At 44.2% G+C, this 24,942-nt stretch overlaps 4 protein-coding genes across 5 annotated transcripts; 2 read left to right on the top strand and 2 right to left on the bottom strand.

The window, feature by feature from the left end:
• Positions 1 to 1,484: 1,484 nt before the first annotated feature.
• Positions 1,485 to 15,912, bottom strand: atg2b (autophagy related 2B). 2 transcript variants are annotated; one of them, XM_069152135.1, is made up of 43 exons: positions 15,706 to 15,912; positions 14,856 to 15,278; positions 14,591 to 14,753; positions 14,300 to 14,452; positions 14,097 to 14,199; positions 13,726 to 13,888; positions 13,464 to 13,643; positions 13,250 to 13,346; positions 12,964 to 13,128; positions 12,707 to 12,858; positions 12,357 to 12,468; positions 11,843 to 12,086; positions 11,572 to 11,734; positions 11,332 to 11,424; positions 11,034 to 11,222; positions 9,803 to 10,076; positions 9,609 to 9,717; positions 9,328 to 9,529; positions 8,679 to 8,821; positions 8,215 to 8,372; positions 7,936 to 8,111; positions 7,686 to 7,836; positions 7,311 to 7,513; positions 6,926 to 7,006; positions 6,716 to 6,822; positions 6,524 to 6,616; positions 6,357 to 6,427; positions 6,190 to 6,266; positions 5,930 to 6,100; positions 5,722 to 5,851; positions 5,432 to 5,628; positions 5,119 to 5,348; positions 4,911 to 5,028; positions 4,628 to 4,819; positions 4,449 to 4,550; positions 4,258 to 4,336; positions 3,966 to 4,176; positions 3,811 to 3,880; positions 3,634 to 3,716; positions 3,422 to 3,543; positions 3,140 to 3,294; positions 2,905 to 3,054; positions 1,485 to 2,799 (listed from the first exon to the last, which is right to left on the bottom strand). In XM_069152135.1, the coding sequence occupies exons 2-43, from the start codon at positions 15,015 to 15,017 to the stop codon at positions 2,569 to 2,571; spliced, it is 6,225 nt and encodes a 2,074-aa protein (XP_069008236.1). In that variant the 5' UTR covers positions 15,018 to 15,278; positions 15,706 to 15,912; the 3' UTR covers positions 1,485 to 2,568. The 2 variants fall into 2 exon arrangements, with proteins under 2 accessions (XP_069008236.1, XP_069008237.1); XM_069152136.1 differs by having other exon boundaries at positions 7,686 to 7,833; positions 14,856 to 15,912.
• Positions 15,913 to 15,992: 80 nt separating this feature from the next.
• gskip (gsk3b interacting protein) lies at positions 15,993 to 19,527 on the top strand. The gene is made up of 3 exons (XM_069152134.1): positions 15,993 to 16,264; positions 18,076 to 18,321; positions 18,402 to 19,527. Exons 2-3 carry the CDS (start codon positions 18,079 to 18,081, stop codon positions 18,558 to 18,560), a joined length of 402 nt encoding a protein of 133 aa, XP_069008235.1. The 5' UTR covers positions 15,993 to 16,264; positions 18,076 to 18,078; the 3' UTR covers positions 18,561 to 19,527.
• Positions 19,528 to 20,315: 788 nt separating this feature from the next.
• LOC138199868 (NPC intracellular cholesterol transporter 2-like) lies at positions 20,316 to 22,558 on the bottom strand. The gene is made up of 5 exons (XM_069152133.1): positions 22,431 to 22,558; positions 22,128 to 22,232; positions 21,584 to 21,691; positions 21,319 to 21,491; positions 20,316 to 20,857 (listed from the first exon to the last, which is right to left on the bottom strand). The coding sequence occupies exons 2-5, from the start codon at positions 22,207 to 22,209 to the stop codon at positions 20,774 to 20,776; spliced, it is 447 nt and encodes a 148-aa protein (XP_069008234.1). The 5' UTR covers positions 22,210 to 22,232; positions 22,431 to 22,558; the 3' UTR covers positions 20,316 to 20,773.
• A 451-nt stretch (positions 22,559 to 23,009) lies between these two features.
• Positions 23,010 to 24,926, top strand: isca2 (iron-sulfur cluster assembly 2). Its single transcript, XM_069152132.1, has 4 exons — positions 23,010 to 23,107; positions 23,336 to 23,531; positions 24,039 to 24,154; positions 24,272 to 24,926. Exons 1-4 carry the CDS (start codon positions 23,046 to 23,048, stop codon positions 24,444 to 24,446), a joined length of 549 nt encoding a protein of 182 aa, XP_069008233.1. The 5' UTR covers positions 23,010 to 23,045; the 3' UTR covers positions 24,447 to 24,926.
• The last annotated feature ends 16 nt before the right edge of the window (positions 24,927 to 24,942 follow it).

Here is a 24,942-nt window from a genome sequence, read left to right as displayed (position 1 = left end):
TTTTTGGGTCACTTTTTGGACGTGCTATAGTATGACTTTTATATCATATTTTGGACGACATGCTATGGTATGACTTTATATCATATTTTGGACGACATGCTATAGTATGACTTTTCTTTGAATATTTTGGACGACATACTTTGGATATTTTGGATGACTTTTCATGACTTTTTGGAGTATGACCTTTTTCTGAACTGACATGCATGCCTCAAGTTACTTCTCACTGTGCACCACTGTGTCATACTATATCATGTCTGAAATATAAAAGAAAAAAAGTCACTTTTGGACTTTTTTGTTTTGTTGTTGACCTTTGGTTTGGTATTAGTATACCTGTGTGGCTTACCCTTAGAGGGACTGGCCTTAGGGGGTCTCGCCCTCCGTAGACCATTAACCTCAGCGGGTAAACTGTGAGTGTTGCCTTGGCGGGGCTCGAACCCATGTCTTCGTGAGGTCGTTTCCAGCTCGGAGTTGGCGTCGTACACCGGTGGACCATCTTCAGTGCCAGAGGATGAATCGTAGCAGGAGAAAGAGTTTCACGGAGTTTTCAGCGGCTCAGCCGACAGTCTGGTTAACTCAACAGGTAAAATATTCTACTTCACCAAAGTTGATATTAATGGTTCAGATTCCACCTGTTGATGGTGATTTCAACTTTTAGTGAAGTTTTGACGTTTAGAGAATTTGAAAAAGTTTTGCATACACTACACATTACAGGAAGATATTTAATATCACTGCAGACCACCTTGGAAACACGTATATCTACTATGCAAAGAATGTCTGCGGCAATTTTGGTCGCATTTGAATGAATATTTGTGGACGGTGGAGTTATAGGTTGCAGTGAGCCAAAGATTTGTCACAATGCTGTCGAACTCCTGGGAAGATTGGTGGTGCAGTGGATAGCATTGCTGCCTTTTAGCCAGAAGGTTTGGGGTTCAATCCCCCTTTTGTTGTGACTTAAAAAAAATCACGAGTCATTTTTTTACTTTGAAAATACCAGTCAGTTTTTTGAACATGCTATAGCATAACTTTTGGGTCACTTTTTGGCCGCCATGCCACGGGCACATCGATCGACGAAAACGTATTATTTTAATAACTTTTAAATTATAAAACTCATTAAAGCCAAAAATGGCAACTAAATTAAAAATGGCAGACTTGACATGATGGTACGATGGAACTTTTTTGTACGTCTCGGTGTGATACACGTCCACCGAATTTCGTATTTAGGGCCATTTGGCCACGCCCACTCACGACTCCACTAAAATAAGACACATTTTCGCCGGCGTGTACCAACTTTCATGAGTTTTTGAATATGATAAAGCCTCCAAAAATGCAGTTGTTTACGGAGAATAATAATAATGCAGAATAATAATTACTTGAAGAACAACAGGGCTTTGGAGTATTCCCATGAAAATCAGGCCCGTAGGTTTTCCCATAATCCTGCTGATAAATATAGATACACCCAAAACAAACACACAAACACATGCCACTGCGGTGAATTTAGACATTTTTATTTCCCTTTCATGCTTTTAATACAAATCCGTTTTCACTGTACACGTATGTACAAGAAATATTGTTCTTTCCACATTAACAAAGTGAGCAAATCAAAAATCTGCAACATGACATATCACGCCAAACATCAATTTTCAAATAAACACTGAAAAAAAAAAAAAAATAATAAAAAAAAAAAAAATCAATTGTGCAGAATATTAAGACTTTGCTTCAAGATCTTGAGAAGAGGGACTTTCAACCATTCGATAACGTCAGCTGCAGACTGAAGGGATAAAACATTTTTTACAGTTTTTCAATTCAAAAAGCAGCTTTTCAGGACAGCAGCTTTCGTTAAAAATGGTAAAACACTGATGACAGCTCAAGATGAAAGTGTGAACCATGACAACATATTTGAGTTATCCCCCCCTCATCCATCATTAATTTGGGCACACGACCCTTCAAGTCACCTAAAAGTGCTGATTACAGAATTTTACATGACTGTAACACATTCAGTTTCTTTACGTGTTCTCTTATATTTGCATGAAATGTTACACATTAGGAATATTTACAGTAAATAACAAGGCCCACATACAGTACATGTTATATAAATTAAGGGTCATTACACCTATATTATTAGTGTTTGTTGACACCAAGTAGGATAAGAGAATGTAACCACACAATTTGTAAACATAGCTGTTTCAAAATGAAATGAATGAGACAACCTGCAGGTGTTTCTTCATCGTTTTGCTTTTAGATCCGAAAGAGCATCGTCTATCCTACAACAGAACATAATCCCCACTAAGTCGATATGCGGCTCCAGAATTTCTCCGTCTTGATGCATCGCTTTGATTAAACATACGGCTGGACAATGCTGATGACCATGAAGGCACTGTGAGGGAACTGGTAAGCTGACACAAGCTGAATCACAGTAGCTCAATCTGCCACGAGATGAACACTATTTTATTTACACCAGCGCCAGCTGCCCACCTTTTCTTTTTCTTTAAAAAAAAACCAAAAACAAAACAACAACACATTGCGGCTGCTGCACAGTCATGGTTTCCGTGACCACAAGACAACGAGGGGTTACTCCTCACCCTGCCTCCATTTCTGTGACTCCTCCTGACGTGCGTCAGGGTGGATCTGGTTCCTCATCCCACCCAAGACATTAGAGGTGGCTTCAGTGGCCATAATGAGCGGCTTGACGACCGCCGGCGGCAGCTGGCGGAGAACTCCACCGACCGCTCCCGTCATCCCACGCTGCTCGTGCTCCCGTGTGGCGGTGTCGTAGATGGTCAGGGCCGTGTCCGTGATCCCCTGTAGGTGGAAACACCATTAGGTCCTCAATGACAAAAATCCTTTCTTTCCATGAGTATAAATGAAGTGGAAAGATGGTCTCATTGCAGCTGTCGGTTCGTTTACCTCTTTCACCACGGTGTAGGCTTTGGCTACACCTTCTCTCAGGTCAACAGGCTGATGAGCCAGTCCGTAGTGGGAGAACCGTTTCACCCTCTTTGTGTTACTCTCGTCGGGGACCGGAGACACCATGTCATAGGCCGTCTCAGCTGCGGCCTACAGAAACATCAACATCAACAACTCATTTGTTTGAAGCCTGAGATAGAAATTAGTAGTGAATAAAGGTGGGAGACTGGTTTACCTGGATGGTCCGCACCATCCTGTTGGTGAGCTCCAGAGCAGCCATAGCAGTCGACGTTCCAAAGGAGGCGGTGCCACGTTGAAATCCACGGACGATCCGACCGTCCTTCCTGTACTGCTCGATTGGGAGCCAGACCAAGTCCCTGAGTCCATGAACTGAACAGAACATTCATCATAAGAACTGGGAAGTACCGGATCTATATAGTATGTTTACGTGTTAAGAGCACGACTCAGCTGACAACACAAAACTCATGTGACTGAGTTATGAACGTGTTACACTCACCCAGTTTAACCAGCGTGTGAATCGGTGCCACACCACTCAGTATTCCTTGAAGCTGGTTCGTCTTTATGTCATTCAGCCACTCGTTTATTGCATAGGAAAACAGCTTGTCCACACCTAATAATCTGAAATACAGACGGGTATTACTTTCCTATGAAAAATAATTGCTGTTAAAAGTACAATGCACCACTGTGTTATGTGTATTATAAACATACCCTTGTCTGTAGCACAACTGCCTCAGTTTCAACTCTGAACAATTCAGCTGGGTCAACCCGAAAATGATTCCTGCAAATGTTCCCTGAAACAAAGTATTCATAAAGTCATTCATAAATCCCTAAATTTAACTAAATGACCTAATGTGTAGTTAATACATTTCCCTGTAAATCATGTACCTGATCCATCGACACGTGTTTCCCGTGGTAATCCAGGCGAATGGGAACCTCAGAAGTAAATCGAAACTCCCTGTTGGGAAGAAAAGCCGTTACTCAAAGGACAAGCGATCTGGGTAATTTCAGGTTTTTGGAATATTCAGCTATTTAACACTGACCTAAAGAATATCGGCTGATCTGTGAAGGGAGAAGCAGAAGCTTCATTGTCATTCGCTTCTTCTCTTTTCGATGTGGAGAAGCCGTTGTGGCTTAGTCGCCTCTGAGTGGGCACGGAGATGATCGGAGCCGGGTCCTGGCTGCTGGAGGCGTGCTTGGAGAAGCTGCAGGAGATCTCCGGGGCAGCCGCTTTCTTTGTGGTCACACACACGGCTGCAGAACAAAACATTCAGGAGCCGTGAGGTGAAAGTAAGATTTACAATGACAGATGTTTGTGCGAATCATCGGCCTGACCTTCTTGAGCAGGCGGTGAGAAAAACTCGACTTCAGTAGACAGACTGGTGAAGAAGTCTTTCAAAAAGAATAGTGCATCCTGCAAAGAAACAACGAACAAAGCTGCCACTTAGTAAGATTTTACAGAGGATGAACAGGCTTTGTCATATCTTTCAAACACTGGAAAAATCATCTGTGCCTGACTCTTGTACCTGATCAATATTGAGGCGAAGAGGCATCAGGGAGACTCGTAAACAGCACTCCGGTGGAGCCTGGCCGGACTCGGGACACATGTGCAGCGCCTTAACCGTCAACTAAGAACAAAAGCACTCATGAAGTTACAACGCGCCAAAACTGAACACGCTTGTTTTGTGAACGCCGCCTTCCTCACCATGTTAGAATGCGCTTTTCGGGGCATTTCCTTGCTCGAGTACAAGTAGAGGAACTTGTTCATCTGTGAGGTAGCCAGTCTGTCTCGGATCTCCAAGTCCTGCACAGAAAACACCTGTCGGGACACCGGCTGGTCCACCGCTGAGCGACACGCCACCACGGCCTGCGGGTACACCTCGTGCTGAAATCTCAGCTGAGGGAAACAACAAAAGAAAAGTTAAATGGTGCAGGAATGACCCGAGACCTTTAAATGATGGTGCATCATAAGGAGCGAGTATCTTTACCTTGCTGAGTTGGATCTCCATGAGGACGTCAGGGTTCCTCCCCCGTCCGCCCGCCGCCCGTCCTGAAGCCTTGGCTTGTCTGACTGGAGTTTGAGAGGGGGAGCTATGAGGCGTAGATCTGCAAGACACAGAGAAAGGACAAACATAAAAACAAAAAAAGTCTTTGTCCCTTTGACCAAATGTAAAGAGTTCCCGGTTCATGGCTCACCCCCGGCTTCTAGCAGGAGAAGCTGTGGAAGTCACGCTGCCAAAGTCTTTTCCACCATAAAGATGCCAGATGACAGAGATCTCCTTGATGAGGTAGCGCACCTCTGGGACGGGAAAGTTCACGGCTCCACGGCTGGACTCGGTCCCATCCAGAGGCTGACTGAAGTGATCGTCTTTGATTGCCACCGGGTCTGAGGTAAGCAGTTTTACCAGGGGCTCCTGATCTCGATCCTGAAACACATTTTTCTTACAGTGAAGCAGCACGGGATTAATCGCCGTGTTATGTGGTCTTAACTCGGTGAGCGTATCCCAACCTCGCCTCTGGAACCGGGAGTTTCCAAGATGCAAAAGTCGTCCGTCTCTTGGGCCAGGCTCGGAGCAGGTGTGATGAGAGGAGAGCAAAGCATGGGGTAGGTGGGGCTCGACTCCTGGTTGACTTGGCTCTCATCTGGGAACAGGAACAGGTCTGAGCGAGGCGGGTCGTGGTCGTGAATCCGTTCCTCACGTGCACCTGCAGATGTGCGAAAATATATAACAAATATACGGTGAGTAAAAACATAAAACCTCGTGGAGCAAACGCTTCTTTACTGTGCCAAGTCGGTACCGTTCTGCTGCGGCCCGGCTGCTTGCTGCCCGTCAGTCTCCTCCATGGCTTCACTCATTAGGTCCTGCAACATCTGCTGTTCGGTCTCGGCGAGCAGCGGATGAGATGTCGGCCGGCTGGGAGCCTCCGCCTGCCCAAAAACACACTCGAACTGAGTTTTGAATTGTGCTGTGACTGTGCAACACGACGGACGGGTGTCACTGCTGACCTTGCTTCTTTGTGTAGTGCTGCTGTGCTTGGCCTCTGGTTCTGCAGGCGGCAACAAGTCTCCGTAGCTAGCGACATACTGAATAAGGTTCATGAGGGCAGCACAGGAGTCCGAACACGTTCTGATGTGAATCGCATCACTGGAACAACGCAGCTCAAATCTGGGCTCTGACTATCAACCAAGAGAAAGTGAAAACGGGTGTCGAATTTTTTTGTTTTTGACAAAGAAAGCTATTACGTCATTAAGACAAGTTAACTTACCAGCTTTCCGTCCATTCCAGGTTTGACAGCTGTGATTCTCAACTCAAGTGTTCCCATGTCGACCACTTGAACATAGTCTGCGACAAACACCGAAGACAAACGTTGGTCGAAGCTGAACGTAAACGTGTCAAACAGTTTATTTAAAATCGCCACTAAAGCCGACTCACCGCGCACGAGATTGACAGAGACGGCATTACTCTTGTCTGAGAGGAACAGAGCAGCTTCATCCAAAATGATCCTGCAAACAGCATATTATATTAGACTTACACAGCAATGACAACTTTTTCTTAACCTCACGGTTACATCAGAGACAAAACCAGCCGCCTTTTCATACCTGAGTGTTGATGACGAATGATCTAACGAGACACTGCTGGAGATGCTGAACGTCTCAACGAGCAGCAGCGATCTCAGCGGCAGGTAAAGTGGCCTGTGAGGACAAAAAACAAACAAACAGGCGGATCATTAGAGTACACACATACACAACAAATAACTCGTGACTTAGTGGGTGGTCTGAAGTGTAATTTACCTGTAATCTAGAGAGCAGCTCCACAGGTGTAGGTGTAGCGTGGTGACAGACGTAGGAGGGGCGTAACCCAACACAGGTTCATCGGAAACATTCAGAAAGTCAACGATCTGTTGCACATAGATTGACAGTAAAGTTACGAATGTCTGATCTGATTGTACGTGGTCTTCAAATGCTCTCCAAGCAAGAGATGGTGGCCCCAGTTTGTTTTACCTGGTCGTACCAGCCCAGGCTGGGAGGGACCACTCGGTGCTGCAGTGTGGCTCCTCTCACTCCGACAGCAACCAGAAACTCCTGCATAAAAAAAGAGACACACAATCACAGTGAGCAGCAAACAAAAGCTGATGTACTGAAAAAAAACAACAACAAAAAAAAACCAGGGCTGCCTAAATATGGCGGTGTAACATATAACACACGCAGCTGTACAGGTGGAGATTCAGGAAGCATCTGATAATCCAACCTGCATGAAATATTGCTGTCGTGTAATGAAAACAGTTCGTGACTTCGGGGAAATGTTCAAGCAGTCACGAGGGAAATCTAAGAGGTGGAGTTTTAATTAACAAAATAAGAAACAGAAACTGTAATTCGAGTATTTGACCTTGATGTTGCGTTCAGCATTCTGTGATGAGATTTTGACGGCGACAGACACCATGCTGCGGGCCTCCAGGCCGATGCCCTCCGAGGGTGTCGAGGATCTTTCTGGAGGCGTCTCTGATTGGTAGATGGTCGGCTCTAGCCAATGGGGATGTGTCCTGCATGGCAACTTCATGTCCGACACGGCGGTGCCTCCCTCTATGAGTCCTGGGTGGATTTAAAGATGCACGAGTACATGAACGATTTAACACAAGTGATGGAGTACAAACTATACAGCGTCTACTTCTATTTTGAGACGACATTATCAATAATTATACCATATATGTAGGAGTACTAATATAGTGATATTGTAGCATTAGAGTAAGTGCAGATGGTTTACCTTGGTGATACATGCAGATGCTGCTGGTATGGAAGCAGATGTAGTGTTGGTCTTTATAGCCTTCATACTGAGTGACACTGAACAAAACAGCATTCTTCACCTCCAGCCAGAATTCACCGTGTTTGTTTTTCAGTACAGTTTTATCCTCCTTCTGGAACAAAAATGGAAACTTAATCCCCCCCTGTGCACATGTGAAGCTAATCGAGGATTAGCTGAAAAAGTATTTTATAAGAGATATCAAAAAGTTTACTTTAGCATTAGCTTGCAGAGCCACCAGGCCGTGATTAACACTGAGTATGACAGAGAAAAGGCTCTGGGAAGTCTTGCTGTGGGATTTGGACTTTTTCTTCTTACGAGACCTGAGGCCAAGGTCGGAGGCCGGAGAGTAATAGTGCATGGTCTCCTCCTCTGAGCCGCTGGTCTCCTCTGCAAGAACAACACAATCGGTTGTAAACGCGACTTCACATTAAAACAATTCACGACAAGATCGAGTCTGTAAAACGATGTGACATGTCTTTCGTCTTCTCACCCTCAGGACCAGTAGAGCGGAACTGGCTGAAGCTGTCCTTGGAGTAAGTGTTGATCAGCTGACTGGCGACGGAGAGCCCAACCCCGTATGGCATGCTTTCCATGGTCTCCACCGGGGATGGAGCCGTGGGCTCCCACAGCAGCAGGTCATTGTTTATCCTAAAATATTAACAATATGCATTTTATATATGAAACAGGTACGGTGAGAACAAGTATCTTGCTCAAGGAGTTGTTCCACGGTTTAAAAAAAAAATAATAAAGTGGGTAACCTCAGGTTTGGTCATCCAAAGTGGACTTTTTATAAAACTTTAGCTGGCTGTCAACGACGTTTGTCTTTGGTTTAAATAACATATTCTTTAAATCATAAAAAAAGGAGCAGTTAAATCCTTTTATAATAAGTTTATTTCTATAACAAGCCTTAACTAACGTTCACCATGTTGTTCCACTGTTTTCCAAATGACGTACCTGTTGTGTAGTTTTTCATAAAATGCTTTGCTTGGCAACGCTAACTGCACGTTGGGGAAACACAATTCAAGGACAAAACGAGAGTTGTTCATGGTTTTCTCCTGAAATTCTGTCATGTCAGCAACATCACCAGGAATAACCATCTGCAATAAAAATAAAAAAAACAAAACAACATTGCTCTGTCAACAGGTCAGGTGCTCTTGTCACTATTTGCATCATGAGGTATCCGTCAAACATGTTGATATAGCAATCCTTCCTGAATGCAAATTTTTCCACCTATACAAAGTGCATCTGTTTTGGGCCAACGCTATGATCAAGACTGTAACTGCAAATATGAAAAGGAATATTTTCAAACATGAGGAAACACTTTGAAGGACTTCAAAAGAAATGTTCCTTAATGTCAAATACATCGATATTAACGCTTCCTGGCTTTTGTGAACTAATGTTGCGAACAGGAATGGAAATAAACCCCATGATACTGATGTTTAAATGTCATTTAACTGACTGGCTGGAAAAATTAAGGGGAAGCAGAGATAAGAGACCGTGGAGAGAAAAATACAGAGTAGATCCACATCATGTGGCACAAGTAAATGTAATTATACATACAGTGGTTGGTTGTAATTTAACACTTTGGATGGATTTTACTCACCTCTTCATTCTCATACATAACCCTCCGTGAAGAAAAGGGCGATGGCTCTGGTTTCCCAAAGTCGCACACATCCTTCAGTGAATGAGCGGCACCTTCCTCCTCTTCTTCTTCGAGGGAATGGTCCTCGGCTCCTTCATCATCTTCAGCTGTCACGCGCTCCAGGATTGAATGGACTGCAGCGGGGTTCATCTTCAGCACAACCCTGCACAGACCAAGGTTGATTTCACCGAAGGATACCGCTGAACGGACGGGCCGGTTTGACGTCGATGATGTAATCTTACCTCGGCCAATCAAATTTCACACTTTCAGATGTCGTCATGTCTCCGTCCATGGTGTGGGACACTCTGAGGAACCGGACAGCCGGCTGATTCGGCTCCTCTTGGAACTTCCCTGTGCAAATGAATAAAAAGAAAAGCCACTAAAGAGCAATTCAACAGTCAAACATCTTCAAAGGGCAGTTTGGAAACCGGCATACCAGTAAGTTCCCTAAACGTGAGCTCCATTTTGGTTTGGTCCGGTGAAGTGCCACCCATGAACTCGGTTTTCACCTCCAGGTCTTGCAGCTCCAGGTACAGTACTTCTTTCTGCAGGGACTTCTTGAACCAAGGGCCCCTCTCCTGGTCTGAACGCAGGTCGGGGATGGGGAAGCGCACTGTAACGCCCAGAACTGGGGCGTTGACTGTCAGCGATACGTGACAGTTGGTGGGAGTATGGCTGTCGTCAAGGAAAACCTCTGTGAAGGCCTTGTGCTGTGAAATATGTGGAGAAAGACACCGTGTTAAAGTTCCCATAAATATGCAATATTAATTTGATCTTTTCAATCTAACTGACAAGCCACATTAAAAGTGAGACACGAGTGTAGAGTGTGAGCGCTATGGAAGTGGCTTCTGTTTGGCATTTTCTGTCATCACAACCAGCTGTCTGTCTCTCAGCAGCATCCAAGGAGCTGAAAGGACGGTGACCAGGGAAACTGTGTCTTCACCCGGCTGATTGACAGCACAAATTTACTCGACAAAATTAGGTTTCAGCGGGAAGAAATCAGCTTTGTTTTTTTCTTGTATTTCTTTGCTGATTTGATGCGGCAGATGGAGAGAATTTGCCTCCAGTGAGACCAGAGGTTCAGAACTTAAAAGACAGCTGTCTATGGAGAGTTGGCTTTACTTATCACACCAGAGGGGGAAAAAAATTATAATTTGAAGCATATAAAAACACAGGGGAAGTGTATCATCAGTGTGGGAAGTGCCATTTTTAAAAAAAAATTTTTTATACACTTTATTAATCCCCGAGGGGAAATTTCTTCGCTACAGCAGGGGGGCTCTCAGGGGGCAGCTGCTGCAGCAGGCTGCCACTAGCGCGGCGCCAGGTAACCTGACCTGAGGTGCATGTTTTTGGATGATGGGAGAAAGCCGGAGAACCCGGAGAGAACCCACGCAAGCACAGGGAGAACATGCAACCTCCGCACAGAAAGGCTCAGGACCGGATTCGAACCTGGAACCTTTTTGCTGTGAGGCGACAATGCTAACCACTGCACCACCGTGCCACCCCATGTTGGATTGATACATTTGATAATACGGACGTATATCTGTTTCACAAGCGAGTGAAAGAAGTCCAAAACACTTCTGAAGATGATTCCTGTCCTAACTGGCCTTTAAGACCGTGGTGATTTCCCTGATCAGGTGCACAGGTGGGACAATAATTCCCCTTACCAGACTGACGTGTTTATTGTAAGACGTGTACATGTGTGAGGCCATCATCTCGGTGGTGGCTAGTTTCTGAGGCTGCAGTAGAGAGTTGAGACGGTCCACGATGCTGATGTCCAGCTCGGAGCGCACGGGGCCCAGCTCCACCTGGATCTCAGCTTTCCTCGGTATTGTGCTGAGGCGCACTTGGCCGCCCTGCACAGAGAGGGAAAGGCTTAATAGTTTGGATGCCAGACAACCATGCAGGAAAAGCGAGTAGCGTGTTAGTGATGTGATTTCACATTTGCCTAATAAATGTTGTTACCTGAGGACCTCTGCGCTCAGCCTGTTTGTAAAGCAGGTGAAGGCAGGTGGCAAGCGGCGCGCCAGCGCTGGCTGCGGTGTCAAATGTCAGCAGCTGAGGAGTGACAGAGAAACTAGTGTGAAACCCTCCTCATGTCAAGCCAGCTGCAGCTGTCAGGTGTTCTGCATGTATGTGCAGTGACAAACCAACCAAAACGTAGCGAAGTGAAAAGGGTGCTCAGCTCAAGCGTGAAAGTCTAACCTCGGTGTACTGAATTCCTCTCTGGGGGCCTCCAACGACGGCCTCAGACGGAAACAGACACTCCAGAAACTCCATCTGGTTGAGGGAGATGTCGGTGCTGAAAGTGCGCAGGCTCGATCCCTGACAGTGCTCATAACTTATCTTCAGACCCTGGCCTACAAACCTGCAAATAGAAACCCCGGTCAGAGAGATGAACAAACCTGTCCGACACAAATCAGGACAACTAGCACGAACACTGCACAATGGGAATTAGTGGAAAAAACAAGTGCACCTGAGGTGGTCATGGGGACAAGCCTGATTGAACACTGTCCGAGACTGCATGAAAGCAGCGGGGGCGAGCTGGCCGGGGCCCACCATCCTGAAGAAGTGTGCGGCCATGGGACCGAGGGGACTGGGAGCAGCATGGGGCGGTGGCAGCGGGTCAATGTGGAGGACGGAGACGGCCAGGCTGCTCAGAGTCAACCTCAACACCAGCTCAGGCCGCGATTCATCACCGTGAGTTTTAGACAAATGGGCTGAAATCCAAAACAACAAATACTCTAGTCCGACGACGACCATGTAAAACACAAGAGATTGTAGATTTTGAATAAACAAAACAGGCGGTTTCACAGATCACTTTCAGTCATAGAGGATGAACTGATCGAGAAGATATTCTGATGTGATCTTTTGTTGGAATGAAAACACACAAAATCACTTTCCTCTTCGAAGCAAAAGCCCACAGAGGAACAGGGATTTCATCATGTAATGAGTATTACATAAGTATGTGTGTGTCTAGTAATGCTTACAAGTTTGCCTCAATAGTTTCTGAGGGAGCTGTGAATCTCGTGACTGGACAGGAATTTCATTATTCTGCTTCTCTCTGTGTCGCGGTACGTCCATGTAGTCATCCCACAAAGCCTAGAAACACAAATAAACAGGTATGATGTCATATCGTTAGCGTGCCAATAATTTTAAATAATATCACCACGCAGACCAAAGCACCCGTATTCAAAATATTTGTATAACTTGTCGGTATAAACACGACTGTACTTTATTTGCATGGAGGATTTTATGGATCTTTCTGAAAGCCCTTCCTCTCTCCCACTTTATATTCTACTGCATGTTTATAAGCACGGTGACACTAAAGAAGACCGACCGTCGCGTTTCCAGAGGGAGATTCTCCCGGCGAGGCAGAGTAGTTACTGTTGAGTGACAAGTCCAAGTCAACCGTTGGGGGTTCACCGAGGGGAGGGAGGGATGACAAGCTGTGAGACATGTCCATGTCAGCCATCGAGAAGAACACATCATCTACATCAGCGACAAACAACAAAACCACAAAAAGAACGATTATCATTAGATTTGTGAACCAATAAAATCGGATTTCCCCAAAAAATGTGGTGGTTTCAATCGAACCTCGACTCGACACGGTTCTGGTGGTCTGGCTTTCAAAGAGGTCGGGGTCTGTTCCCGTTACAGTATTATCCTTCTTCAGACACCGGTTCAGTTCCATGTGGAGACGATACTCATCCTCTTGCTGCATCGGGCGACTCTTTCTATCTTTGGTCCATTCCTGCGCACCTGCACATGAGGAGAAAGAAATACTCGGTTCTCTCTATTTCTAAATAACTCATTCGGTGCCATTTGTTGACCTGATTGGTCCAAACGCTCTCGATCGTCTATAAACAGCAGGGGTGCTCACCTCCACCAGAGAAAGCACCAAACAAGTCCAAAAGAAGATGAACTTGTCGTGGGAACAGCAGGATAATCAGTGTGTCGATATGTCCGACAACATCCAGCTGAAAGGGAAAGTACGTGTGAAAACTGGAATCATCTCAGGAGCATAACACTGATTTAAATAATCAGGGATCATTTATATCTCATAATGTTTTTGAATTAAGAAATGGTTCATTCACCTTTGCTCCAGGCATAGCTAGGTTGTTTTTCAAGGTGAGGGACAATTCAATTTTCCCACTGAGGCTTCCAACCTGCACAGGTTCGAAGGGCGTCGTAGAGGATACAGGCTCTGTGAACTGGGGATGGGGCTCGCATATTATTTTTGGATTCCAGCTCGGGGAGAGCTTTGGCTCAGTTTCCTACAAAATAAAGGGACACAAGGTTTAAAAAAAAGAAAAGAAAGCAACTTTTTTCATGCCAAATTTTAATCATTACACCAACCGTTGGGGTGTGTGAAGATTTACAACCAGCACGAGACGCATCCGAGAACTCGTCCCAAAATACAGTGATTCCTTCCATCTGCACGTTTTTATGGGCAAATGTGGTTGGCTGATGCACATTTACACTTGAACTCTCCTCATCCGTTTCATCGCAGTAAACGATCCTGAACACAACGACGAAACAAAGTTAGATTAACAAGGAGCTTCTGAATGCCGGTGGAAACTAATGGCAGGTTAGGAACCTTAATCTACATCTCTCCCATTCTGATTGATTTAAGATCTAACAGAGGAAACTGATAAATGATGAATGCTTTGATTTGGACTCCGTTATTCTGTAAATTGTCTGCTGTCCCATTGACTGGGGAAACGTACTTGCTGATTCGAATCTCAAGAGCGATTCCAGTTTTAGAGTTTTCTGGAATGTGTTCGACTCGGAGGACGGTGTCCAAAAACGTCACTTTGACTCTTCTGAGAACTGCAGAAACAAGAAATGACAAGAAGTGACATTACACAATAGCAGGCTGGTAAATTTGTTGAAAACTAAAACAAAGAAAACAGTATAGATAAAAATGTACCCGTCTCTATCGTCTCCGCAAACTTCTCTAATCCTTCAAAAGGCTGAAAACTCTCTCCAATATCATCAGTGAGTTTCTGGCTCAGGCATTCTTTGGCGAGCTGCATGCTGCTTGTCATGAAACTGGACCAGTACATGGGCTCAACACCAGATGCTGGAAGAACAACCAGTTGTGACAGTTACTTTTTTTTTTTTACAAATGATAATGTGGAGGCAAATAATAATTATTTTTTTTAATTAAAAAAAAAAAAAAAGAAAAAAAATCTATTTATCTAATTCAGCGTCTCCTTACCCACTCTCGGTCTTGGTCGGAGCACCATCTCCAAACCCTTGACCTCCAGGGCACAGTTTTCCTGCAGCAGGGCGGCCCATGGTACCGTTAAAGAAATTGTCTGGATGAAGCCTGTGATTACCTCGAAAGGGGCATCTGCCGTTTCTAGGAGCTCATTGAGTGACTGAGGAATAAGAAAAAAACATGTTTAAAACTCATGCAGGTTCTGTGTTTTAAAAAATAAATAAAATATATATATATGTATCTGCTGTAACACGACACGTACCCATTTATCCAGTGGCACTTGTGCAAGGGAGCCCGTGCCCTGATAAAGGTCGAGACTGAGTTGATCCAAGCTCAGCTTCTCCTGCAGGAAGTTGCCGAGGTACCGATGCAGGAGGTATCTGCAGGCCCGCTTCTTGATGGACTCCGAGAACGGCCAAGGCATCTTTTTCTTTACTCAATAAGGTGAACAGTACACGGGTAAGTGAAAAGGAGTCCCAAAGGCTCTGCAGTTGGCAACGACACAACTACTTAAAAAAAAAAACCCCAGCTCTGAATGAGACTTGTTGTGTTACAGCTGTGTCATCCTGTGGACCTGAAGACAGCGAGAAGTCGTGAGCTCAAACATCCTTCACATCCCGAGACCGGGGACACGTGGGAGGATGTGTTGACACTCGGGACGGGGTCCGACTCCAGTTTGCTGCGCCTGCAGAAAACACACACGTGCGCCCCACGAGCACCCCCCACCCCCCGGCCATTTGTGTAACGTGACACTTGACAACAACACGCAACTTCACACAACGAGTATTTTTGCAACACAGCTTGAAAAACAACGATTTGTGCCGCCGCTCGGTCGCGTTGTTAAAAAAAAATAATAGAGCCGGTGCGAACTTTTAAAAAAAACAAATTGCGCAATATCTGTTAGCACGCCGCCGTGACCTCGCCGACACGTATCCGGGGCTTCGCCGTGTTTACTCGGGGCAGAGCTCCGTCACGGACCGACGGCCGGACAAAGGCATGTCATTCAGCTAACTAGCCGGCTAGCCTGCGTGACGCTGTGTGTGTGTGTGGCATCAGTTAGCATAGCCGGCTAACGTCAAGGCTAAAAGGTTGATGCTAGTTAGCCCGCTTACCTACAAATCCAACATGTCCAAGTTATAAAGCGTCACGTGTCCGAGCTGCGCGGTGACGAAACCACCGCACGGGCGTTTCACCTCGCTGTGTGGACCGACGCGCTCGAGTTAACGGGGCGGAATTGACGACATTAGTGCGGCTCTTAAGTTGTTTTTTTTTTACCTTCCGACCGACTTGTTTACAAACACTTTCATGACGCCGCACCGACCGAGTGCTGCGCGCGCACACGCGCCCGACGCGGGGGGGAGGGGCGGAGGAGGAGGAGGAAGAAGGGGGCGGGGTTAGCCGACGACGTCACACAACATGGCGGAACCGCTCCGATCTACGGGACACTGACCGGGTCAAAGCGTTCCTCTCGGTGGTTGTTTAGACACACGCGCGCAGCAACAACAACAACAACAACAACAACAACAGATCAGACAAGCTCTGTGTGCGTTTATGTGCTTCCTGTGTGTTCGCCTCTGGCTGTTTGATCGACCGGGAGCAGCCGACGGTACTCGGGGGTTTTAAAACGCCCGGTGGTCGCTGGAGGGCTCGCGGACAGACGCGGGGCTGGAGGTGAGAACAATACCCGTAGTTTACTTTGAAAGGTTGTTGTTGTTGTTGTTGTTGTTGCATGATCGCATCAAACTCCGCTATTCATTTTCTCTAGATTACATTCAACATGCACGTTTTTTTTTAAATTATTATTATTTGTTTTTTAAATATAAATAAAGTGACTGATCGGTTTATTATTATTTTTTAACCTTCTCGTCTCGCTGTCTCTGAGACTTACAGTTATTATAATAATTGCGTGAAACGTACACGCGAATTCAGTACCAGCTGTGACGTGTGTGCGTGTGTGTGCGCGCGCAGTAACCACACCCCCTGCACAAGCAGGCAGAGTCCTCACGGTGTCGCTGTTTATTGCTTAACAATGTATGTTGTCACGTAGCATATAATAATTCAAAATGTTCTGCAAAAAAAGTAATAATGCAATATTAATTATAATACAGCAGTAATAAATATATGAGGATAAAATGCTCACAAGGGCCTTTTTCTACATTTAATCCTTGTATGTTTTTCATTCATTCATTCATTTATTCATAATCATATTTCTACTTTAAGTTAGATCAGGGATCTAAATACTTCCCCTGCCGAACGGAAGTGCACAATTTATCCAAGTAGGGACTTTACACTATAATTTATTTCTATATAAAACTGCAATTTATTCAGTTGTTGATTTGCCCAGTGCCGAAAAGTTTCGAAATGACAAAGGTCCTCAAGATGCTGTGCAAAATGTCTGAAGCCATTTTAGATCAGCTGCCAAAACCACCAAAACACAAAAGCACAAAATAGCATCTGTAGTTTCAGACGGGATGAGTTAAGTCCAACTTGTTGAGTGTCATTTGTTCATACTGGCATCAAGCCAACACAATGAAGGATGATGAGGCCAGATGTGAAGCAAAGGGTAACAGCTGACATGCAGGGGAAAAAAAAAAAAAAACAGGCTCACACATGAATGTACAACATAATGCACCTCGACGTAAATGGGCCACGACAAGACTCGTTCAACAAACAGTGGACACATAGAAATAAAACACTTGAAGCAGTTGGGGTCATCAGTGATTAGTCTGCATGTGTGTATAAAGTAGATTTACTGAATTTTCTCAGCAGATTGAAATGCTGTACGGCATTACTCAGATTATGTGGCTTCAGCTCTGCAAACTGGAATCCACCTTTCCACAGCAGTGTGCTCACATTATCAGCTTTTCAGTGGATTTTGGTTTTTGGAAGAAAAAAAAAAAATCTTCTAACCAGCTCAGCACAACGGAGACAATGTTAGTCTTTGTCACACATTGGATCTTGGACAGATTTGGTGGCCTTGGTGAATTACAGCTGAACCGATGTGTCTCTGTTTGTGTTGCCTGCTGAGAATTGATTTGAAAACACCTTCTACATGTGTCATGTTGTCTTAATCAAAGCAACAACATTTAGCTGAGGAAGTTATTGGAATCTTAATGTGGGAAAGTTCCTCTAAAACTTAAACTGGTTCTTCACAGTCAAACTCATCATACAGGAAGCTGGATGTTAAAAATAGTCGAATTTGCGCTTTAAAAAGTGTGTTTCACTTCTGCTTCACACACATTTTGTATCACAATCATATGAAGCTGCAAGCTTATATTTAACAGGAGTGACTGTCTGATGGATGATCAAATGAAGCTTGTTGCCATGACAGCAGAGTGCAAAACAGTCCTACTCATCTGGCTGCTGAGGTGACCTCATCAGATGTGGGCAACTTGAACGTGGGATTCAACCGCATTTTAACAGCAGATACTGAAATAAGGGCTTCAGTTAAGTCGGCGTGTTGTTGCTCTTCTGTGTTGCAGGGGATGGAGGTAGACTGCCAGCCGGAGGAGTCCATCGTCTCTACTTTTGATGAAGACTTCGTCGAGCTCGGTGACGTCAAGGACATGAGACTGGAGGCGGAAGCGGTGGTCAACGACGTCCTCTTCGCCGTGGCTGAAATGCACGTGTCACAAAGCCTCAGCAGCTTATCGGACATGGCCTACATCAACGTGGAAACCAGAGAGGGGAACCGGTACTGTCTGGAGCTCACGGAGGCCGGACTGAGGGTAAGATGCTCCAGGCGGCGCCTTGTTTGATTTACCGAGCACACGCCACGTTTTACAATACGTCTCTTCCCTCCAAACAGGTGGTGGGCTACGCTTTCGATCAAGTGGACGAGGATTTAAACACCCAGTACCACGAGACTGTTTACTCGCTTCTGGACACGCTCAGTCCGGGCTACAGAGAAGCTTTTGGGAATGCTTTGCTCCAGCGGCTCGAGAGGTTGAAGCAAAACGGACAATAAAATAAAAAAAAAAAAGAAAGGACCAAGATGCTGCATAAGTTGTACACCTGAAACACGCGGTTGATGATGTGGGTTGCATATTTGAATAAGAGCTTGTCAAATATTTTAGCCTGTCATGTGACGTCTAACTGCCTGGCTGCCACCACGGCGAGGGGCACGCAGCCCTGTCATCTCTGCTTTGTTCTGAGTTTCATACCATCGACTGACCTCATGTTCGTTACTTGGGTTCAGTGACTGCTCCCGAGTGGCTTTGCGGGGTCTTGCTGATACTGAAAGGTCTTCCAGCGTCTACACATATTAACAATGTGTAACGGTGCACATTTGTTTTAAGAAATCGAAAGATTCTTAAGAATCCTTAGATCCCGTTTCCGCCCCGCTCACACCAAAAGCTGTGACCTGATAACTGATATCTGCGCAAATATACCCAGCGAGGTTTTCCTCCGCAGGTGTCTCCGTGAAAGAGTCGAAGCTTAGATTATTTTTCCAGTAACTGATACACAGCATACTGCCTTAAAGACCGACGCTTGTTCGGATAAGTACAGAAATGTGGGGCTGTCGTTTCACACGGAGGTCAGAAATCTTTATTTTAAAAAGCTCCGATTACGTTCTGACAAAGGATGACACTGTATTCAAGTTAATTGTGTTTAATTTGTGCTCCTTTTTCCCCTCCTTGCTGCACAGTGCATTGCATCTCAAGCTTGCATTTCAGAAAAAGCTGTTTTTTTGAAGATATACATTTTTGTTTTGGTCTTGTCTTTAAACTTTTAGTTCTTTTTTTGTCTGAATGAACAACATCTGTTAATATTCAATGAAGAGTTCTAGAGCTGCTTTAAAATATTGGTTTTCTGTACACGTGACCTGGTTATTGTTCTACTTTGGTGTTATGAAACCTCTTTTAAGAAAACTTGTTTCTTCTGTTATCTCTTGCTGCTGGTCTTTGCTCAGTTCAATAAAATCTCAGATGTAAGTCAGTCTTCAATTTTTTTATTCTACTTTATACATTTTGCTTGACAGTTTTCATCTCAGAGTTGCAGTGACTACTTTACAAGAATTTACATGACGGAAACATAACCTGACAACATATAATAGTATCTCACCAAACGAAGTGTTTATCACATTTCAGATGAGAGTTGTTTGCAGATTTCTCAGAGCCCAAGAAACACTTCGAGGTTGTTTCTTTTCAATAACTGTTCAAGGCTAAACATGAAATTTATCATATTTTAAAAGCAGCGATCCTTTTAATTTTTTTAAAAAAAAATTTTAAATTTATTCCACCATTAATCATCTTACGACACCTGACATTTCCTTATGACTGGACGGCCCCTCACTCTGACTGGAATAAACCAGACGAGCGCCATCATGACGAGCTTCAACAGTAAAATATTACGTCGAATATGTATTGTTTTATGAAAATCTACCAACGACAGCATCCATCTTTAGCTGCAACACAGTGAAAAATGTCAAGTTTGACATGTCAGACTTCTATATATTGTGCTGCAATGATTTTTATTTTTTTAATTGACGTTGGACTCATCCCAGACATCACCAGGTGATAGTGAATCACTGCAGTCATCAGACCAACATGGGAGGAAGTAGTAACGCATTAAAGGCTCTTTTTAGACTCGCTGGAACAGTAAACGCTTTAATCTTTTACCAACAAGTGTCTGACAAATATTTGTGTTGCAAAGTGTTGTAATTGCCCTTTTGCATGCAACACATTTGTTCCCAAATTGCTCAGAATCACACGGATGCGTGTTGGGTACACATTTCTTTATTAGAATTTACTCGTTATTTTACAATATCCAATGCCATCAATGTGCCTGAAGAAGGTCAGTATGAAAATTACAAAACTTATAGAAAAGAAAAAGTACAGCATTTAGTTTTTCTGACTACACAGCAGCCAGTAAGTCAATACATTTGCCCTCTAGGGGAATGTAGTTCAGGCTCATTCACACATTCATTAACCTCATTATGTCACATTCACAACTCTTAAAAAAATCAACTGTTGTTAGGAAGATTGTAACAGACCAAAAAGTGACTTTTATTTTAGCAGGTTTTAAGATGAATGTGCAGCAAAGTTTTGCAAACTAGTGAAATACATCTTCGAATGAATTTGATGAATCAATAATTTTTTTTTTTTTTTTTAAACTTAAAGCTGAATCCCTTTTAAAAAAGAAACTTGTCAGGTGTTCTGCGGCTAGCTTGGTTCAATCTCACACAATCTGAACTGGGAACTTGATGCAGAACAAGTCTTTTTTGTCGTCATCTCTCAGTTCCCACTCGACAACCAGCTTTATCTAGAAAAGCAGAAGAGGAGTGGTCAGTGAAGAAAAGTGCACATGGTTGCTCTCAGGTCAGAGGAAATGAAAGTCTCACTTCAAACAGAATTATTATTATTATTTTTAACCTTCCAACAGTTTTGCTCTCCGAAATAACTAAAACAGTCATTCAGTGATTAAAACCGTTGACCGTTACTTCATCAATCGACTAATTGTTGCAGCATTACTCACTGGGGCCATTTTTCTACTTTTAATCCTCGAGTGGATTTTTTTTTTTAACTAATACACACAATGCTGATTAAGTTTTATCATCACCAGGCAAACCTCTCTGTACTTCACGGTATACAGTTTTTAAATCTAGAGATATCCTCCTGTAATTTGCCCGACTCAAATGGGGATAAAATAATTCAATCATGCAGCTTGTGTGTGTGTGTGGGGGGGATTATCAGACTTTTGCTGATGTCACATGCACTACTTACTGCAGGATACTCCGACCTCACGGGTAGCGTGGTCTGATAGTGGTACATCTGCTGCTTCTGGATGGGACACTGGATGCCAGACTTGCAGCCATCTCCGACGGGGATGGGGAAGGGGATGGGAACGCCAGCAATAATACCGTGAACCACTGCTGTGCTCGTGGTGCTCATCACACCTTCGAGATGAAATATGGATCACAACTTTAGAACTAAATACGTGCACTTATGTTTGGTCATCTCTTTTAAAAAATAAATAGAGCCCACTCACCACTGCTGAACGTCACATTAACACTGTAGTCCTGTCCTTTGTGCAGCTGGCATGGCTGGCTGGCACACGGGTTTATGTCCACCATGGTCACCTTGCCAGTAGCAGAGCCTGAACATCGACATGGAAATAAGAAGAGTGTCTTTTAACTGCAGCCATATCACTTTATATATATATTTTTTTTTTAAATGTGTGCTCCATTTTCAGTAGAAAGTGAAGCTTATTACAAATTTCTGAACAATCAGGAAACCTAATTAAGCACTAAACAACCACAAAGATGATCATTTCATCTATATATAGATATATATCTATATATAGATATATATTTGAAATGAAAACACAAATTAAAAAAAAAACAATTCAGAGATGTTACTATGGTAATTGTGGTGGATATTTCTGATATATTTAAATCAACAAGTAAAGTTTGTCTTCCCCCCTCCACCCCCTAAAGTCTTTTGAATTTAGTTTTTCGAAAGAAAACAAAAAAAAGTTCCTTTAACAGGATAAGTGACAACATTAAAATAGAAACAGGGGAAACGAAACTTACCGCAGTCGACGTACTTCACCGGGTCCGCACAGGTGAGTCCAAACAAGCAGGACAACACCACCACACAGATGCGGGAGTCCATTGTTTCTTTGCTTTGTGTGAATCCTGAAAGAAGGAAATATGCAATTTACTCAACAGCTGAGTAAACTCTGCAGGAACAGTCAGCAGAAAGGTGTTCAATCACATGACTTCTTGTTTGTTTCCCCATACAATGGAAAACAAGTTTAACACAACAAAAACAAAAAACAAAAAACTACTTGTAGACATCTTTGTAACACGGTGAACACGGTGTGCTTTAATTACCGCAGTATGGAGAAGTAGTAGAAAAGCTTTCTGAATGAACACGCTGTATATTCCAAAGCGACAACAGCTGCTTCTTTCGTATTTCCTTGTGTCACGAGAGCGAAGTGACGCCCTATTTATTCGGACTCCTGCGTCTCCTTTGCCCGCAATTTAACCTGTCAGGCAACTTCCTCTGCGCGGAAGACCCGCCTTCCGCGTTGTAATTGGAGAATCAAAACATCAGACAATAAACGCTCGCAATTCTCCGTCAGCTCGACCTTATTGTTAGCTATAAAGGCGGAGGACAGGCAAGCAAGAGCGACGCCTGAGAGGCTTTACCGAGGTACCAAAACACCCAAAGTGCTTCTTCTGCTTCTTTTTTTTTTTTCAAGCAAAGAGCCTAAGACCCGCCTTATTTCTTTCGTTGTGTGATTGGTTGAGATCAGAGCCCGTCAGCAACAGAAGATGGGCGGGGCTTCACTCATAAACCGCGTTACCTCATGACTGTCAAGTGAAGTGACGAATCAAACGACCGCATTCGATTAGGCAAGAGGCGCTTCTTAGCCAATAGGGATGCAGTCTGTTTGTTGTCGACGGGGGAGGGGGCGGGGCTTACCGACATTTCTGTTATGGAAGATGTCGCTCGTCAGGGGAGCGATGATAACCGCGTCGAAGTCCAAAATATTACGCCTTGCTAGGTAACGGTAATTTGAAGCATGTCTTAGACATCATTATAGATCTCCCGGAACAACAACAACAAAAAAATAGCTGCGTTGTGATTTGTCTTTTGTTGTGAGAGATAGGATAAGCAAGCTAACGCTCACCCGCGAGGCTAAACGAGCTCGTGCCCTCGGCTGGCTGTCACGTGACGTCCCGTTAACGTGTGTGTGTGTGTGTGTGTGTGTGTGTGTGTGTGTTTTTTGCAGGACATCTCCCCTCCTGAACAACTTCGCCGCGAGCGAACAGTTGCACCGGCTTCCCCCGGGACCCGAGCCGTCTCGCCCGGCGGGGCTCCGGCACTTCAGCGGCGCCTCCGTCCGGGAGAAGCCCGGTCCCCTCGGTCCCTCCGGTCCCCCCGGTCCCTCCGAGGACAAAGTGCACCTCACCGAGTCATGCGTGAAGGTCAGCAGACGCACACAACAATGCAACAACTCTCCTTTTCCAGGGTTGCACATATTTGTGTTTACTGCATATTTAAGACCTGTGCAGAATAAAACAAACTACTATTCCCTCTGTTAGAAATGCTCTTGTTCCCAGATATATATATATAGTTTCATAATGTTGTTTATCTGATGCAAGTCTTGAGGATGCAAATAAAGTACAAAATGTGTGTAATTATTAAAATCTGAGACGTTTTCAATTCAGTTGGGAACTATAATATGAAACGTCTAATTTAATGGTATTTTAAATGTAATCGAAGGATATCTCCAGCTGTTACCTGGTGTGGGATGAGTTTGAACGCCGTTGTTGCTTCATGTGTAAATATGTAAATAGTATTTATGGGAAAAAAAAAAAAAAAAAAAATCAAAGATGCCCCGATGTTGAGGTCGCTGACGGTTCAGCTGGCGGTAGAAGTGTAACGTTATGGCTGCTTTGTTTTTCTCCACGTGTGGTGCTGGATTAATCCAGAGGCTCGGGGAGATCATGGGGAAAGGCGAGTACCTGAGGATACACGTGGAGGGAGGAGGCTGCTCCGGCTTCCAGTACAAGTTCTCCGTCGACGGCTCCCGGAACGAAGATGACACGTAAACACAAATCCAGCTTTCGAGTCATCGTCCTCCTCACAGGTGTCGTTGTTGTCGTTGTTTTTTTTTCCTCTTTATCGTCTATTAACGAATTCAACTCCTCTGCTGTGCCTTCAGAGTGTTTGAGCAGGGAGAAGTGGGCGTCATCGTGGACCAGGACAGCCTGGAGTTCGTGAAAGGGTCCACTGTGGACTTCAGCCAGGAGCTGATCCGCGCCACCTTCCTCGTGCTCAAGAACCCTCAAGCCGACCACGGCTGCTCCTGCGGAAGCTCCTTCTCCGTCAAACTATGACCTCGTTCGCCGATCTCTGCGTCGTCGTCACTCGGTACTCTGATTTATCAGCCGATGAGGTGCACGTGCACAAAATACAGCAAAATATTAAGAGATATTTCTCAGCGTAATGCATTCCCCAGTAATTACTTCGAGATACAAAAGCTACAGGTGTACCTAATAATCTGTTATATTATATTGGACTGTCTCTGATGATTCAGTTACATTATTATTATTATTATTATTATTACATCTACAAACATTATAATTGCTAGATATGCATCAAACGTAAGAGCAGATATATTGATGTTTTTAGTGTGCTACTTACAGATAGTTGATGTGATATAATCCAACAAACCAAAGGCTCACTTAAAAGTATTTTAATATTCAGGACTTAAATTTGCCTCTTTATGTAAAATATGTAAATACGCCATAACTATGAACGCAAAGTTGTGAGCTAAATTAGTTTCACCTGAATAAATAAAGTTTAATATATTTGTGTGTCGACTTGTTTTAA

Source organism: Embiotoca jacksoni, unplaced genomic scaffold (assembly GCF_022577435.1).
Source record: "Embiotoca jacksoni isolate LCO1_2020_lvr unplaced genomic scaffold, fEmbJac1.0.p SCAF_18, whole genome shotgun sequence".
NCBI classification, from domain to species: Eukaryota; Metazoa; Chordata; class Actinopteri; family Embiotocidae; genus Embiotoca; species Embiotoca jacksoni.
Note: the sequence above shows the minus strand (reverse complement) of the source record. Positions and strands in the feature narration are given on the sequence as shown.